Source organism: Xiphophorus couchianus, chromosome 19 (assembly GCF_001444195.1).
Source record: "Xiphophorus couchianus chromosome 19, X_couchianus-1.0, whole genome shotgun sequence".
Taxonomy (NCBI): Eukaryota; Metazoa; Chordata; class Actinopteri; order Cyprinodontiformes; family Poeciliidae; genus Xiphophorus; species Xiphophorus couchianus.
Genome location: NC_040246.1, coordinates 16,254,290 through 16,271,655, shown reverse-complemented (window position 1 = coordinate 16,271,655; position 17,366 = coordinate 16,254,290). Strand labels below are relative to the sequence as shown.

Sequence of the window (17,366 nt, the reverse complement as noted above, 5' to 3'; positions counted from 1 at the left end):
GTGACAATCAGACATAATACTGTTTTGATGTGTCCCATTCTGAGTCATAGTTGTTGTCAGAGTGACTGCACTTGTTGTTTGTAAGATCTTTTGCTCTAGTAATAGCTTTTAAAGCCTCAGGATGTTTGTTTTAGCTCCACAGAGGTTTCTGTCTGGTAGGTCAGGTGACATAGATGACTTCTAAAGACTCTGAGACTTATGACTTCCTTTGGAAAAACTGCAAAAAAGTTTTATATAATCACGTACAAGTCAAGCCCATTGTATAGGACAGAAGTCTCCAGAATATGCCTAATTTAACCACCAGGGTTTCCACCTTTTATTACAACCATATGATCCTTTAGTCTTTATAGGCAACACTAGTGCTCGAGGGCAGAGGACAAAAACTGTGCAGGTTTTAATGACCTCCCTTCTGTAAAGGTAAAACCTCCTGCCCTTCTGTCAACTCCCTCCATACTCAACTGGAATTCCACACACTTCCTGAGAGGAAAGGTCAGAAATGGCTTTTAGGTCAAAGTAGGAAGCTCAGTAATGAGGAGCTTCTTCTAATAACCTTCACTGCTTGCAATAATGAGGTGCTAGGCCGAACATCAATGCTGCTACAACATCAACACCAAAAAAACACCAAAAAAACAAGTGCTGTGAGCAACATGCTTATGAAAATAGGCACATAGTTTAGTCCTTTCGTAATTCACAAACTAAGGGCTTAAGCTCTTACTTAACTTGTTTGCATGTGAATATGTGACTAATTTGTCTTAGGTTTAAAATCTGCGTGTTTGTTGGGCTTGTTTCTATGACAGTAGGTTAAAGGATCTCTACAGTTACGCATGAGTGTCTTTGGCGTCACAAACAGTGCCAATTTTGGTATTATAAGTCTCCTATCAGGTTTTCGGATTTACATGGAAATAATTAAAAGGAAACAGCCTCTAAATGCGGTGCCAACAACACATGTTTTCCACTGTTTCACAATGATGGTTTCCAACTTATTAGTCAGCTTCAGGGAAAAAGTGAAATGGCTCCAGAGTTGTTAAATAACTGCATCCCTCCCACGATTACAGGCTAAACCTGAACTGTCTTTGCGGCTTTCAGGGGTGTGGTTTGTCTAAGTCACTTGTCTTCATTTCCTCTGAGCTCCATCTGCAGAGCAGCATTTCTGCAGGTAGTTCGAGAGTAATCCTCCCCAACATAGTCATTGTTGGCTTAATGCTAGCCTACAATTTAGTAGACACACCCTCCTGGGTAATCACGGTAGGATTTGGACATTCGTGCCCGTAAAGGCCAAGCACCATCATTACAGCCATTTATTTATTTGCTAAATGGTTGGTGGGAACAGATACTCCAAACTGCTGTTGTTACAGCTTGATTTGGTTTCTCTTTAACCTTATAGACACTAAAGTTGTCCTTGGTTGTGAAACTGCTGCCTCTATGTCCACTTTTGAATTCCTGTGCACCCTCTGTAGCCTCTTCGATTGTGTAGTTAATGATGAACTCACACAGAGCTCAGTTTAAAACAGGTGCGGAAGTGGCAGAAAGCTGTTTGGTTTCCTGCTGAGGGCACAGTTCCCCTGAAAGCAACTGGCTTTAATCAAAGTGCCTTGCGAAAATATTAGCACCCTTTGAACGCTAACAGATTTTTTCACATTAAAACCAGAAATTTTACTGTATTCTTTTGGGATGTCATGTGGAAAACGAACACAAAGTAGTGCATAATTTGAAAGTGAGAGGAAATGTTTCTGCAAATAAAAAATGATGGTGTGCAACAGTATTTCATTCAGGATACATTGAGGAGTAGTATGGATCTGTCAGTAGAGTGTCACTGGGTGAAATTCTATGAAGGCCTCAGAGATTTGCAAGAGAACATCATGAATAATATCTTGAAAACTAAGGAATAGGACGACAGGTCACGGATACAGTTATGGAAAACTGTAAAATGCTTCAGCATTGAATAAATAAATTATTACTGAGATTGAGCTATTTTGCAAAAACAACATGGTAGTCTATGTCAAGCTGTTGGAAGATACTCTGAAAGATTTGCCAGCTGCATCCGCTGTCACTTGTTTTTAAAAATGCACTGATTTGTTTTGTCCATTGAAATATATTTAAATAACAATACATTAAGGATCACTGCTGTTGGAACATGACAAAATGTTAGGAAATGGGGTTCGAATACTTTTGCAAGGCTCCTTTCTTTCAGTAATGGCTGTGTAACTTGAGTTTGTTTGACTGCAGTTGTTTCAGACCTGAATTTTCTCACTTATATTTTTTTTCCCTGAAATTGTTGATTATCAGCCATGCTCTGGTGGCCAAATAAGGTTGAAAATGTGAGGACCGTGAAGTCCAAGGTACACCGGGCAGTTGTCCAAAGCACATTCCATTCATATGTGCAGCTGAAGGTTGCTTGCTGTGGTGAAATTACAAGCTCAGAGAACCAGAAAATTATTATGAACTGCTGCAATTCCACCTGACATTTTCAATTTGTGTGTAGCGCCGTACATAATGTGCATAGAAGCAGAGTGTGCACTACATGTGCTACAAATTCTATTTAACTCGGCTAAAATCATTGGTGTAAGTGTAATTCAATTTCCTAGATATGGTCATGGGTGCTGCTGAAGATCTATAGATGCTTGGCACAGATTTATTAGTTTAAACTAGTTTGTCTCTGCAATCACACACCAGAAATACAAAGGATTATAGCTTGCATTCAGGTGTGAGAATGGTGTTACTTCAGGGATAGGAGGGTAAGGTATGATTAATAGTGCTGCAGCTTGCAGTTTTCTGAATCTCCTTATTGCAAAAACCACAACTGCATATGTTTCGAAAAAAAAAAAAAAATCAGTCGTTACTCCTTTGTGATAATCTGCTTGGTGAATAGAACTGGCCAGTGCTTGTTCAGGCAGCACACAGATCCCCAACCTTTGTCACGGAGCATCTGTTTTCACAGAAACAAGGGAGGGTGATTTTATCATCACACACGGGAGCACAGGCACAAGTCATTCACCCCCACAGTTGCACACACTGACTGAAGGTCCATGTGATGCAACCTCAACCGCTTCCTTTGAACAGTTCTCATACATGCCAAATCAGTGTTGTGACAATGCTTCTGGATGAAACAACACATGTTGCTTGTTAGGAGGTGGAGAAAAAGACTAATTCGTGGCAAGTCTTGTGCTGCTGCTCACTTATGCTCCACAATTAAGAAATGACTCAGGAAAATGTTCCGTATGTACCCTGGTCTGGACTCCAAAATGCCTTTAAGCAATGTTAATGAATGATCCAATACTAATGCTTTAATAGGAATGGAAATGTGTGCACACTATCCTTACAGAGCTGGATTCTTGCCCCCCTCCCAACTGCAGCACAGCTGTCCTAACATCATCCTAACAGAGAGAGAGGAGGGAAGCAGCGATGTTTCCACTAAAAACCAGTTGTTCTACAGTATTCCATCGCCATTTGATGCAACTGTGAAAGTATGGTTCAAAATGCTCAGTGTTGCTGCATTCCAAAAGGGGTTTGGAAGTTGTGCTGAGAGATAACAGAGGTCACATGCTCCGCTTTAAAAAAGTGAGTTCTGTTGTCTGTTTGTGGAGCCTTAAGTTCAGTGAACTTTTTTCTATGAGAGATAGAAGTGGAATGTGTGTGTGTGTGTACAGAGAGAAGTGTTTAGGCACCTTTTGCAGGATCAGAGGACTCCACCATTTATGCAGTCTTTCTATTTTTAAGCAGCCCAGTTTGATGTCTATTCTTGAGCCACTCCCTAAGAATTAGTGAGAAAATGAGTCTTCCTTTTTCTGGAGCAGTGTCTCTTGGCTCCAGGCAGCGTGATGATGATGATGATGGTGACACAAAGGGTCCTCTGTGTCACTTGGCTGTGATGCAGCAGAGTGGAGCACGCCACACAGAGCGATGCGGCTTTTTCACAGTATTTTGGGTGCGATTCAGTTCATCTCTCATAGAGCAGTAAAAAGAGTTTGCAAACACAAGATCAGATATTTTAATGTTATATCATGATTAATGAGCAGACATTTTAATAAGTGAGAAATATTTTGAGGTTAGTTTGAGAATATAATAGCACCATCTGTTGGTAGGAAATGGCCTCATTTGTGTTTTGTTGCAAAGAGGACCAACAAAAAGAATAGCATTAAGGCAACTATAATCCACTATTATGTGTACAAAATAGCAACATCAGCGTTTCTCTGTGATTGTCATCATTTATAGTAAGGCTTCCTGTGTTTCCATCTGGTACAAGCCCAATTATCTCATTTTTAAAAGCATATATTTCCTTTTTTTAAGTTATTCTTAGTCAAAATTTAAGAGGTTATTTGTTTTGAATGGAAAAGCTTTAAGTCGAACTATAATCTCTAATAAGACTATCTGAGACCTGTCTCCATCACATATGGGAACAGTGATTTATTACCAGCTATGATTAAAATCAATTAGCTGTTCAAAGCTAAAAAAGGCCTTAAGACAAAGTTCATTCTGATTACTGTCCAAGTGCTTCAGGACAAAAAGTGAAAGGAGAATGGAGGGTCACGGTGATTATAGTTGAACTGATTAGTAAAATTAAATTAAAATCAGTATATCTATGTTCTATACTCTCAAAAAAAGTTTTAAAAAACCCCAGATCAGATTCATTTCTTAAAATATTATCTAAACAATGTCCTATCAAAAGCAATTTCAATGTATTCATATACAGTAGATGGATTCAGATTCTAAATATAATACAATATATAGCATAGCACATTGTATACTGTCTAAGAAAGCCAGTATACCAGTATTAGAGAATTCCTTCTTCCACAGCAACCTTATGTTAAAACGTAAGCAGTTAATTTTTGCCACTTTTCTTACAGACAGATACAATAATTTAAGCAGGTGGAGCTCTATATTTTTCACTATTCACAGCTTCACAGTTTGATAAAACAGGATGAACCAACGGAAGCAGATTACATGGCTCCCTAAATCATCATTGACTGTGTTTAATCTGAAACAGTCCAGTTCTTCTTCTCCTTAGTTTATCAACTGAAACATTGACTCCAGCCTCAATGTAATTGATGTAATCAATGTATTTTGTCAGACTTTTAAACTTCCCTTGACCATCTGCATTGTTTCATTTAGCCAGAGTACTGAAGGTCACCCAAGCTCTTTATGCTACAGTTCCTACTGTGTAAACAAAGCAAGAAATGCTGTCGGGGGGCCCTGTGTGTCTGTGAGAACGTGTGGGGCATGCTTCGTGGTTTTACGGTTGAATAAGAGTTATAATCTTCTTAATCTGGAGCTCTGAATAGAATTCTTCTCATATGGTGGCAAAACCCAGTAGTGTTCACTTTGCTTTACAAAACCATGCAATTTAACCTACCATGGTTAAATTGTAAGTTTTTTACTTACTTGATGCAGCACATGAATGTTAATTGAATGAAATTATTTATGTGCAGATGAAGGAAACTGTTTATATTTGACTTAACACAAAGTTTTACACTAAATAATCTTGGTTCATGGATCTGAGTATTTGTTGCCCCCCAATGTTCATAATGGGTAAGACTGTTTTATTAACTTCCTCTTCCTGTTGTCAGCAACTGAGTAATCAAGAAGAGGCTGAGATAAGTGTTCAAGAGTATTTTATTTTTATACGCTAAAAACTTACTGTTTTGAAATGTAAACTATTTTTAAGAAATACAAATGATTATTTAAGTTTTTTTAAATGCCACAGTCTGAAATCTTTCTCACAATGATATAAATCTTAGTAGAAAAACAAATTTCATGCTATAAAATCAGTCTTTTCTTTGAATGTGCAGAATATGGATGTCGGGACTGCTGAACTCTGGGTCCTGTTTATCAGAAGGGATTGTTTCATAGATGAAATTTCGTTGCAGCAACTGAAAAATAAAAAAGTAAGGCAGCAAATCAGACGTCAAGGATATTGAGCTGAAATTTTTTTTTTCTATCTATACCTCAAAAAACTTATTTTCCACTTCTGGATTAACACCCTCAGTGCGTTGCTCATAGCAGCAGATAATGGAGGTCTCTGGTCCAGATAGCTGCTTCAAGGTCTCCACCAGTGGACCTATAGACTGTGAAGGATTGAACCATGACTTAAAATGAGGAATACAGCAAAGAATACATTTTATAGTCTCAAAATTATTATTATAGTGCTTTATTAATGTATTCATTCCTGTTGTCATGTTATATCTTCAAACCACAGAGTATCTTTGAAATCTTATGTGGCAGACCAATGCAAATAAATAAATATGATTTAAACTAAACAATATATTGACTGCATTTTTATGTTTACTATCCAACTGCAAGGCTAACCTGGTCTCAGATCTTTAGCGTAAAGATTTCAATATTACTCTTTGCTGACCTTAGTGACTTCTGGTTGGTATTTTCTTTAACAGTACACTCGCGATAGTTGCCATATCAACAGCTAGTCTTGCCTATCCTGTTGATTTTTCCTTATCATGGGCCTCTTTACTTGTGTTTTCTAAAGTAAACTGACGGGACTGAGTTTTATTCAGGAGTACAAAAGTGAAGAGGGCCAAATACAAATGCATCTAAATCTTCTATTTTTTTAAAATTATTTCCTCTTCATAATTATGCACTACCTTGAGTTGATTATGTGGATAAAATCCACATGAAATAACTGAAGTTGGTGGTTGTAAAGTGACAGACTTAAAAAGCACAGTTTAATTTAATCCATTTCATAAAAGAATAAGTAGAAGAAAGTTTGCGCAATACCTGCTCATAATATATGCAATCTGCCATGATAATGTAATGTGGAGGAGGCAATAGCTCAGACACATCCTCACCCCTTTAAAAGCAAAGAAACGGGTTAGAGTTTAGCAAATATGCAGCTTGTAAACATTTTATCAATCCAGTGCAATATTAAACAGAAGTACAAACCATTTCAGTACCTTGGCAGATATGGACCCACTCTGAATGAGTATCTGGTTTTCCTGAATATTCACATTCAGGAGGGACTGCAAATCTTCCAGGTCTGTTACTATGACATGAGCACTGTAGAAAATTAAAGAGAAAAAAAAAAAATGTATATATATATATATATATATATATATATATATAAGTAAATGAAGATGCAAAGCAAATCTGAAAGATTGAGGAAGCGGGGGTGATTTACAAAAAAAAAAGTCTCACCCGAGTGTTGCTGCCATCAGACCAACTACTCCTGTCCCAGCACCTAATTCCACCACAGTCCTGCCGCACCACACGTTGACTCCTATCGACATGTCATAAAACGTTTTAGTCTCCAAATATTTAGCAAGAACAATGGCTGCATCCCAGACGACACAACCAACGTCTCCTATGTAGCACTGTTTCATTCTTAAGACGCATCCGTTATTCTTTTCGATTTCTCTTACAAAATACTTGCTATTGTCTATTTCTGCTGCCGCCATGTTGACCAAAGTTGGAGCGATTGGTGTTATACTGAGAGAACTTCCGGTCCTGTGCGAAATTATGTCCCCCTGTGAAAAACTGTTCCCCTTGTGTCGGGAGCGTACACAGCAGCCAAAGAGGTTCGGAGATACAATATTTGGTAGCTGCATTTTCACTCGGTGGGCGCACCAAATATTTCTCAAAAATACATAAAGGAAATACATCTGACTCCCCAGCTTCCAAATCTGTTTCTTAAAGTCAAATATCCTGCTAGGCAGGGCCAAAAGACCGACATTTTACTGTTACAACATTTCTTATTTTATCAAAACAAACTTTCGGTTCAATGAGATATAAATCTTGTTGAAACGATATACATTCTCTTTACAACCAGACACTGCCCATGAATTTATTACCTAGCTTTGACAGTTAAACGCTTTCATGGAAATACGCCAGAGTACCTTTCAAAATAAAGTTTTCATTTGCCAGTAGCGATGAGAAGGTAGCGATAGCATCATGCGCAGATGCTAACTTCCGTTGTTTGTCAGAATAGCCATTTTTGCTAACTGCTTGAAATATGTTAAAATCCTCTCTTTACTGTTTATTTAAGTCTGATAAATAGATTTGAACATATATAGAGTACGCAGTTTGGACTTTTTTAAACCACTATAATTTTCTTATGAGAATTTAAAATGTATCAGAGCAACACAGAGGAGATAACCGGCAGTGAGACCTCAGACCCTGGACAAACCTGTGGCAGAAGTGGCCTGAAGGAAGCTACCGCCTCCGGCTACACCTCGTCCTGTTGTCCTGCATCTCTCTCCTCCGCTCTGCCTTGCCGAAGTTCAGATGTTCACACTCCCAGTTCAAGTCATGCTCCATCACAGCCAGGAATTGCCTCAGGTGATTTTAAAAACAAGGGTAATATCTTGTAAAAATATTCATACAGGTTGGCTTTTTTTTTTTTTTTTTTTTTTTTACTGTTTGTCAGGTCACAACCACACTTTAGTTCATTGGTATCTTGTGCGATTGAATCTAAATACAAAAAAACAACAACGTAGTTTTCAAAACTTAAACTGAAATGTTCAAGTCTTACCACAAAATTGGCGTTTGATCTGGGCTTGCACACAGACATTCTACAAATTATCCTATTGCAGCTCTGAGCGTATTTTTAGACATTGTTCTGCTGGAATGTAAGCCTCCATCCACAACCTGCCCGTTTGTAATGAGACAAAAATAAGCAGTTCTGCGCATGTGAACATTTTTTAAAGCAAAAATATCTACTGTCTATGTGTTATGAAATTCAGATTTTATTCTGATAGTGTAGAATAGGATTGTTCCCACAAGTTAAATTTTGTTTTTGACATGCTGGTTTTCTTGAAGGTCAGTGCCAGAATGGCGTCAGGGTGGGACAACCAGCCTCGTTGGTTCTTATGTCTTCCTCAGACACTTCCTCTGTTCGCTTTCCTGGAGGAACACCAAGACTCAGGAGGACACCAGGATCTACAGGACCGACAGGTTGACACCTTACACAGCCACGGGTTCCTGAAATAAAACTTATAAGTAATCCCTTTTTGAGCTGATTTCTAAATGGTCACTCTTGACAGGAACAAGTGTCTCGTCTGTTTCCACAACTTCTGGTGCCTCTGTGATAGTAGCGGTAGTTGAAGGGCGAGGTTTGGCCAGAGGAGAAATTGGCATGGCCAGTATTGACTTAAAATGTCCAGAACTCGTACTTTCTCAGTTTGCAGACACAGGGACGTATGCCAAGGTGAACCTATTAATTTCTTCTTGGGTGATTATAAGACATGAAACACACAAAGAGTTGTTTATTTTTCCCTTTGAAGGTGATAACCAGACTTCACATCTTGATGCCGATGGAAATCCTGATGCCAGATACAGCCAGTGAGAAGGGGAAATGGACAAAACTCTTCAAGCTCATCACAGAGAATTTTCCAGTATAAAAACATTATAAAATTTTTTATAAATGTTTTTCAAAAATAAAAATCTATCGATCACTTTTAGTATGTTAAAGTTTTGTTTTTCAGGGTGTAAATCTCACTGCAATCCAGAGAAAGTACTATAATGAGAAGAAAGGGATGGAGTACATACAGCAGCTCTGTGCTCCAGAATTTGGCACTGTTCTAATGGAGGTGCAAGCAAAGTAAGCTGCAAAGTCCATGAAAGCATGAAGTATACTGGTCAGAAGTTTGGATACATTCACCATTAACCATTAACATGAATGTCATATCAATTTTGAGCTCTTTACAATTAATTAGAAAAGTTCTTATGTGGAGTGTTGACATTAAACAGCTTTAATGAATTTTAAAAATGAGGACATTTGGTGTTTGAGTACAACAGTTGTCTCAAACACTCATTTAAACTGATTCTGGAGGATGCAAAGTACACTAACATGTCTGCGGAAATGACCACAACATCCACTCTGTTGAAAATGTATGGACTACTCTTAAAATCTGTCTTTGTGCTATCCAATTTTTATGAGGTCTAGTTATTTATCCAGAGTTGGGGTGTATATATTTGAAAAACCCACAATAAGTTACAACTTGTATGCAAAACATTTGTTTTCGAAAGTTTTCGAAACTGAACTTGTTATTAATATGAAAACCCTAAAAAAGCATAACGTAAAACTGAAAACAAATGTGACATTCATGCTATTGATGTGTTTATGTAAACCTGAGCGGCACTGTTACTCTGCTATAATCCTGCAAGTTTTTATTTACCTAATATTATTACCATTTTAGGTATTATTGCCTAGCAACGGCAGCTGCTTTGCTGAAATACTTGGAGTTCATTCAGAGCTCGTTTTATGCTGCCAAGTCTCTAAAAGTGATCTTTAAGGGAAGTGAACAGACGGCTATGATCGACTCGGCCTCTGCAGCTAACTTGGAGTTGGTGGTTAATAACAGAGACAACAGGTAAGAGAGGAAAGCACCTGCAAAATCATGATGTCATTACATAATAACTGAACACATTTTTAGTCCGTCTTTGTTTGCCTTTGGACAGAAGCGACTATACTCTTTTAGGAGTACTCAACCATACGAAAACACCTGGTGGAACGAGGAGGCTGCGCTCCAATATTCTTGAACCTCTTCTTGATGTGGATACTATAACCACACGCTTGGACGCCATTCAGGAGCTGCTGCAAAATGAGGAGCTCTTCTTCGGCCTAAAGAATGGTTTAGGAGCTACCTTTTTATTAAATCATACATGCAAATTTAACAAATACAGATGATGCATAACAATGTGTGTTTTTCCCCCCTCAGCAATAGGTCATTTCCTGGACATTGACCGGCTGCTCTCCGTACTTGTTCAGATTCCAAAACAGGAAACGGTACATGCAGGGTTTTTTTTTTTGCAGCTTTATGGTCTATAGATTTTTTTTTTCTGTTGCTCACGTTTTATGCATTTCTCATTAGTGGTACGTTGTTAATCCTGCAGGCTCAAGCTGCTGAATCTAAGATTACGCATGTCATCCAGCTGAAACACACACTGGATCTGGTGCCACAGTTAAGGGTCTGTACCTGCTGGTCATCATTCAATAGACATTCATATGCAGATTTTTAAAAAGCCAACTTAACATTGCACATATCAAACAGGAGGTGTTAAAGACATGCAATGCAGCGCTGCTAAAGGCATACAGTGCAACGCTGGAGGACAACCGGTAAAAAGGCTTTTTTTAACTTTAAATTCAAATTGGAAATATGCACTAAACCAACTGGCACCCTCAGTAAAGATATGTAAATATCCTTAAAATAATAAACATTCAACCCCTGTTGACTAATTGTACTGCTCTTATTGTACCTTCTATATCATTTCATGATCTTTTACCGTTTACCATCTGTGCCTCAGTCTGTGCTCTCTCACAGCTGATACATATTAAGCTACCTTGTAAGCTACCTTATGCTACCTTGTTGCTCTCACTTTTGTCCGTTTGGGTTTTTTGTTCTTTGTGTCATCTTTAGTTTTCTGTAAGCTTGTACACCTGTTCATAGTGAATATAAATATCCCTTAGATTCCATCTTGCTTATCTGCTGCCCGCATTTGGGTTCTATTCAGCAATAAAATATGACCTCATTGTGTTGAAACCCATTGATGATCTATTGTAATAGAAAAAAACCCATAGCATGACATACTCCACCATACTTAACAACGGCCGTAAGGTACTTTTCCAAATATTCATACAAATATTCATCTGACTAAATCAAAGGGGTTCAGTTAAAGTCCCAATTTTGAAGGCCGGATTTTTCTAAATGTTACAGTATGAAATGATACTGGAATAAAGTAGCCTTTTCAGGCTTACATATATGTTTGTCAGGAGTTTCAATAGATTTTGTTCTCTGCTTAACCTTTCTAAAACAGTGTGTGCATTTTGTTTTCCTACAGATTTGACATAATCCTTGAGCAGATCAAGACGGTGGTTAATTATGACACCACATATTTAAAAGGAAGCCTGAACATGCGGACCCAGAAGTGTTACGCAGTGCGACCCAACATCAATGCGTTCCTCGACATCGCACGCAGAGTTTACACTGAAATTGTAGACGACATTGCAGGTTCTTTAGTAAAAATTCTCTTGCATCATTTGTATGATGCATCCATATCTGATGACTGTGTGTGACCTATACCCTTTGCTGTGTATAGGTCTTGTGAACAACTTGGGGGAGAAATACGGTTTTCTGTTGCGCACTAGTTTCAGTACGACCCGGGGATTTTTTATCCAGATGAAGCTGGATGGAGTGGTTTTACCGGAGGGGAAACTACCCCCAGAGTTCATCAAGGTAGGATCCTTTTAAAATGACTCCCCAAGCAGACTAGGTTGTGGAGAGACAGAGGCAGACAGTGGAGCACTACTAGGTAGTAAAAGAAACTAACTTCAGTAATCACTAAAGCTGCTTCTTGAAAATCTTCTATTTCAGGTCACCAAGCAGAAGAACAGTTATGGCTTTACCACTGCAGACCTGATTAAGATGAATGGTCGCTGTGATGAAGTGCTGAGGGAGATTTTCCACATGTCTTATGTGTGAGAAGACAACTATCCTTTCACAAACAACTTTATAACTAATTTTAACTGCACTGATTAATTTCAATTCAAAACGTATATGTTTTTCTACTAGGGGTGTTCTTCCCTATAGAAAATCAAATATAAGGACATGATTAGTAAATTCATTATCTCATTATACCCAGCAATGCCTTTGTAAAAAATTACTGTACCTTTCAGAGCTTTGAAATATTTCACTGAATCTTTTTACTTTGTGGGGTGCCAGTGACCCGTTAGCAATTTTCTCACAGCAAAACAATACTTATTTTAGTCATTAAAACCATAACCAGCAACCCAACTGGAGTATTTTAGTGAGAAAACTGACATTATAGCTTTTGAGGCTTGTCTTTGTCATCAAATGCCCACTAGAGGGGGCTATTTATAAGGTAAAATTTATTATACTCCTTATCTGTGTTTCAATAGGGTTATATGCCAACTTCTTACAACCATCCATGAGCACATCCACTGCCTGTACAAACTGTCTGACACTGTATCCATGTTGGACATGTTGCTCTCGCTGGCCAATGCATGCACAATCTCAGACTACGGTAAGTGGAAACCAGTTTCATCAAAGATAGTGCTTTGCAAAATGATGTATAAACCTTGAGCTTTTTAACATTTTGTCACATAACAGAGACAAACGTCAGTGTATTTTATTGAGATTTTTTGTGGTAAACTAGTTTAGTCAATCCACAAATCTGGCAGAGTGGTAGATGACACTAAAACAGTGAAAGTGGTTCAGAACGTAGGGATTTTGTCCCACAACTGATGGGTTGCTGGTTCAAATCCTCACTCCATTTATATCAGTCAGTTGGTGGCTCTAATTGAATGGCAGCCTACCTTCCATAATCAGTGATTGTAGTCTAGATATGTACAAGTACAAGCCACTTACCATCACCCTAATCAAACCATTTCCATAGTGGACCATTGTGGTGGAAGCATCATGCCACCACACTGCAAAAACACAAAATCTTACTAAGTATTTATGGTCTAGTTCCTAGTGAAAATACTGTAGTCCCCTTGAAATAAGACAAAACTAACAACTAACTTCTCCACACAATATAGGAGCTTGTTTTAAGTCAATAATGAATAAGTACTAGCTATAAGTAAAATAATCTGCCAGTGTAACAAGGTATTTTTCTCATGTTATAAGTTAAAATGTCTTGTCATAGCAAGGAACAGTCTTGTTAATAAAAAAATCCAAATAAAATTGATCAAAGTTTGCAGATTATAATCATTAAGTGACAAAATGTGAAAACGTTCATAGTGTATTACCACTTTTCCAGTGCTGTGTACTCAGTATTACCTCCATGAAGTTTGATCTGCTGTCTAGAGGAAGGTGGCTCCGTTAGACCGCCATGAACTGCTTGCTCTGCTAAGCCCGACTCTCTGCTTGGCTCGGTTCTTTTCGCATGCGGCTCCACCCCCATCAGCCACGTGGGTGGCGATTGCTGGGCCTCAGCTGTCTGAAACTGTCTCTTCATTGATGCATGCTGACTGCCTGCCCCCTTTCTGTCCAAGCCAGCTTGTACTCAGATTACCCTTCTTATATAAGCCCTCACTGATGTGCTGTATTTGCAGAGACAACTGCAGCCGCCAACTGTCTGTAACCAGTGCATATTTTCACACAGAAATGGCTGGTTTTATGATACTGTGGCTTATTTTACAACCAGCTTGTGGCTAATCAGGAATTTATTTAAATACGCTGATGGATTTAGAACATTGCAAATGCTTCTACAGTATTTTGCTGTTGTTGTCACTGATATGCCTGGAAGACAAAACAGCAGACAAAAGTGACGTAATTGTGCTGTTCTGCTGTGGCCGCCAGTGCGTCCAGAGTTTACAGACACCTTGGCCATCAAACAAGGTCGTCACCCCATCCTGGAGCGAATGGCCCGACAGCAGCCTGTCTCAAACAATACCTACATCTCCGAGGGCAGCAACTTTGTCATCGTAACAGGACCAAACATGAGCGGCAAATCTACATACCTCAAACAGGTGGCGCTGTGTCAGATCATGGCCCAAATAGGTCAGCAGCTTATATTCTAACCTTATAAATTGTGCCGTGAGCTTAGCTTAATCTTGCGTCATGACTTCTGTGTTTATGTTCTTCAAGGCTCTTTTGTCCCAGCTGAGTATGCCTCTTTCCGGATCGCTGATCAGATTTTCACCAGAATTGGTGTTGATGATGATTTTGAGACCAACTCTTCTACCTTCATGTTGGAAATGAAGGAGGTATAGGGGCTTTTTGGGGATTTTCTTTTTGCACAAAGATTGCACAGATTGTTTCATGTGATATAAAAAGGAAGGCTTAATCTCTAACACTTTTTGTTTCTTTCAGGTGTCTTACATAATCCACAATGCGAGTGACAGGTCATTGACCATTATAGATGAATTGGGGCGTGGCACTAGTGCTGAAGAAGGCATTGGAATCTGTCACTCAGTTTGTGAGTTCCTCCTTGGCCTAAAGGTGAAAAATGCACCAGTACAGTTGAATTCTGCCACTCCCCTTTCTGAATTAAAAACCAGATCATTCAGATTCCTTTGCTGTTTCTTAGCCATTTACCTCCTTTCTAATAGCTTGTGCTACACCTTCCTGGTGAATGTAAAGTAGCAGAACAAACAAAGGCATTATATGCTGTCAAAACACTTATCGAAATAGGTGTTTTGAACTTGAAGGTGTGTTCGATTTTTCCTCTTCTTTGCAAGGCGTTCACTCTGTTTGCGACACACTTTCTGGAGCTCTGTCAGCTGGCGTCTCTCTATCCTAACGTGGAAAACCAGCACATGGAGGTTCAGCACACACGCAACAGAGACTCTGGTGCTGAGCAAGTGGTGTATACATATCTGCTGAGTCGAGGATGCGCCGAAGAAAGACAATACGGTAACCAGTCGGCGTATTTCAGGAACAGTCTTGTTAAAGTTTGATATGAAAGTCATTACAGGACACAGTTTTTTCTGATTTAGGTTTGAGAGCAGCTGAGATGACCTCACTTCCTCCAAGTATAATCCAAGAGGCGAAGTTGGTTGCCTGTAAAGTCAGCCAGCAGCTTCTGGTAATGTCCATAGAGATCAGATTTAGACATTTTGTTCTGATAGTTCTGTAATAAGTTATCCATAGCCCTGAAACTGTCTAATGTGTTTCAGCTTTAAACTTCTCTCTTGTTGGGGAATTTATAAGATAAATAAAACAAAATCTAGTGCAAATTTGTGGAGAAGAACATTTTTACTAATAAAAATCCCAAAATTGTGTCCTGCATATTTTAATCTGCGTTGAGTCCAAAGTTTTTAGAACCACCTTTTGTTGCAAACCCAGCTGCTAGTCTTGCCAGTTTTGCACATCTAAGAATTTTGACCCATTCTGTGAAAACAGCTCAAGCTCAGATGACTCAGACATCAATATCTTTTCCAATCCCCTAACAACAGCAGGTTTTTTCTAGAATTAGCTCAATTAATGTCCTTTCTGACACAATTCTATATCCCTGACACAGAAAAGCATCCCCACAGCAGGATGCTGCCAACACCGTGTTTCAAAATAGGGATTGTGTATTCAGGAGGATGTTCATTTGTAATTATTGCATGATATGTGTATGTATGCCCTTTTTGCCCAGGTCTGTCAGTTTAGGTGGACGACCAAGTCTTGGTAGAATTGCAGTTGTCATACTCTTTTCATTTTAATCTGCTGAACTAAACACACAGTGACATATCAGGGATAAAGTCCACACAAATGGGCTCTTTTAGGTGACTAATGAAGGCAGTTGTTGCCTTTAGAAGTCACCTAGATTTTATTTAGAGAAATCAGAATAAAATTGTCTGAATGCAGACGCACATCTGACTTTTTACAATTTCATTTGCCATATATCACTTTCCTCTCACTTCAAAATTATTAAATATTTTGTGTTGATCTCTGTGAAAGATCTTTTGTAGAGTGAGAAACTTAGTTAAACCTCACGGGATGGAGTGTGGCTTCTCATGCTAGCAACAATATTTGCCACCATATTCTATAAAGATTATACACTTATGCTGTTAAAAGCGTGTAAGTACAATATGTAGCCACATAGGCTGACATTAAACTGCCCCAATGCTAAAAGTATTTTTCTGACATGACATTAATAACTGGAAATTTTAAATAATAAATTTTAGGAATAGACTAAAATTAGCATCTGTTTGACACTTTCAGGCCAAACATCCCATTGATCCAGAAACGCAGAGACAGAGAGCTGTGTACCACCTGGCAACTCGCCTCTTGCAGACTGCCAGAAATTCAAGACTGGATCCAGAGAGCCTGCGTATGTATCTGAAAGGACTGAAGAAGCAGTATGAGACGGAGCTGCAGGCTGCAGCTCCAGCAAGGCTCAGTGACACAGTGGAGGAATGAATGAATGACTCTGCCCTTCTATAGGGAGATAACTGTCCTTTCATTGTTACTGACCAAATACTGACCAAACCTTACATATTTAATAACTGTTTAATAGTTTAATAACTTTTAATTCTAACTGTGGTGTTATTTATTTGGTAAGTTATTCTGCCTGGGCAGCTGTATTACTGTGATGACCTGCCTGTTATTCTGTATTGTTTGATGTTTTCTGAAAATAATTGCTGGCTAATTATATCAGTTCAGTAACATATGAATTGGTTATACAGTAGTTTTTGTTGTTATGGACATTATGAAATCTTCCATTGCCAATATTTTCCTATTTTTGTTTTTTGATAAGAGCAAACATATTTGCAATAAAAAATCTAAGCAAAAGCTGAAATAAAAAAAGTAATAAAATGTTAAATTAGCAATAAGCAAGATGATACCTCAAAATTAAAAACAACAAAAGAAAACTTATATACACAATAGAATCATACTTGACATAAATATTTAAACTTTTACTTGACTCTTTTATTGCAACAGTGTTTCATACATATGATGAACCAACCA

General features: G+C 38.4%; 2 protein-coding genes across 3 annotated transcripts; one reads left to right on the top strand and one right to left on the bottom strand.

The window, feature by feature from the left end:
• Positions 1 to 3,974: 3,974 nt before the first annotated feature.
• Positions 3,975 to 13,880, bottom strand: vcpkmt (valosin containing protein lysine (K) methyltransferase). Of its 2 annotated transcripts, XM_028001641.1 has the most exons (6): positions 13,746 to 13,880; positions 7,144 to 7,225; positions 6,892 to 7,005; positions 6,727 to 6,799; positions 5,943 to 6,062; positions 3,975 to 5,867 (listed from the first exon to the last, which is right to left on the bottom strand). In XM_028001641.1, exons 1-6 carry the CDS (start codon positions 13,867 to 13,869, stop codon positions 5,763 to 5,765), a joined length of 618 nt encoding a protein of 205 aa, XP_027857442.1. In that variant the 5' UTR covers positions 13,870 to 13,880; the 3' UTR covers positions 3,975 to 5,762. The 2 variants fall into 2 exon arrangements, with proteins under 2 accessions (XP_027857442.1, XP_027857441.1); XM_028001640.1 differs by lacking the exon at positions 13,746 to 13,880 and having other exon boundaries at positions 7,144 to 7,777.
• msh4 (mutS homolog 4) lies at positions 7,900 to 17,071 on the top strand. The gene is made up of 20 exons (XM_028001639.1): positions 7,900 to 8,283; positions 8,764 to 8,898; positions 8,988 to 9,151; positions 9,228 to 9,338; positions 9,429 to 9,544; positions 10,143 to 10,316; positions 10,405 to 10,577; positions 10,665 to 10,732; positions 10,840 to 10,914; positions 10,998 to 11,062; positions 11,785 to 11,954; positions 12,043 to 12,179; positions 12,318 to 12,421; positions 12,863 to 12,987; positions 14,268 to 14,468; positions 14,556 to 14,674; positions 14,781 to 14,909; positions 15,149 to 15,323; positions 15,407 to 15,495; positions 16,620 to 17,071. Exons 1-20 carry the CDS (start codon positions 8,073 to 8,075, stop codon positions 16,815 to 16,817), a joined length of 2,739 nt encoding a protein of 912 aa, XP_027857440.1. The 5' UTR covers positions 7,900 to 8,072; the 3' UTR covers positions 16,818 to 17,071.
• Positions 17,072 to 17,366: the final 295 nt, after the last annotated feature.

What these genes read in the sequence shown, in the direction of transcription:
- msh4 (XM_028001639.1), top strand. Translation starts at nt 8,073, where the DNA reads ATGTATCAGAGCAACACAGAGGAGATAACCGGCAGTGAGACCTCAGAC. An exon ending in TCATCACAGAGAATTTTCCA is followed by an intron (nt 9,339 to 9,428) that starts GTATAAAAACAT and finishes TTTGTTTTTCAG; the next exon opens with GGTGTAAATCTCACTGCAAT. An exon ending in ATGCACAATCTCAGACTACG is followed by an intron (nt 12,988 to 14,267) that starts GTAAGTGGAAAC and finishes TGTGGCCGCCAG; the next exon opens with TGCGTCCAGAGTTTACAGAC.
- vcpkmt (XM_028001640.1), bottom strand. Translation starts at nt 7,607, where the DNA reads ATGTATTTCCTTTATGTATTTTTGAGAAATATTTGGTGCGCCCACCGA. An exon ending in CTGATGGCAGCAACACTCGG is followed by an intron (nt 7,006 to 7,143) that starts GTGAGACTTTTT and finishes AATTTTCTACAG; the next exon opens with TGCTCATGTCATAGTAACAG. An exon ending in TCTGCCAAGGTACTGAAATG is followed by an intron (nt 6,800 to 6,891) that starts GTTTGTACTTCT and finishes TTGCTTTTAAAG; the next exon opens with GGGTGAGGATGTGTCTGAGC.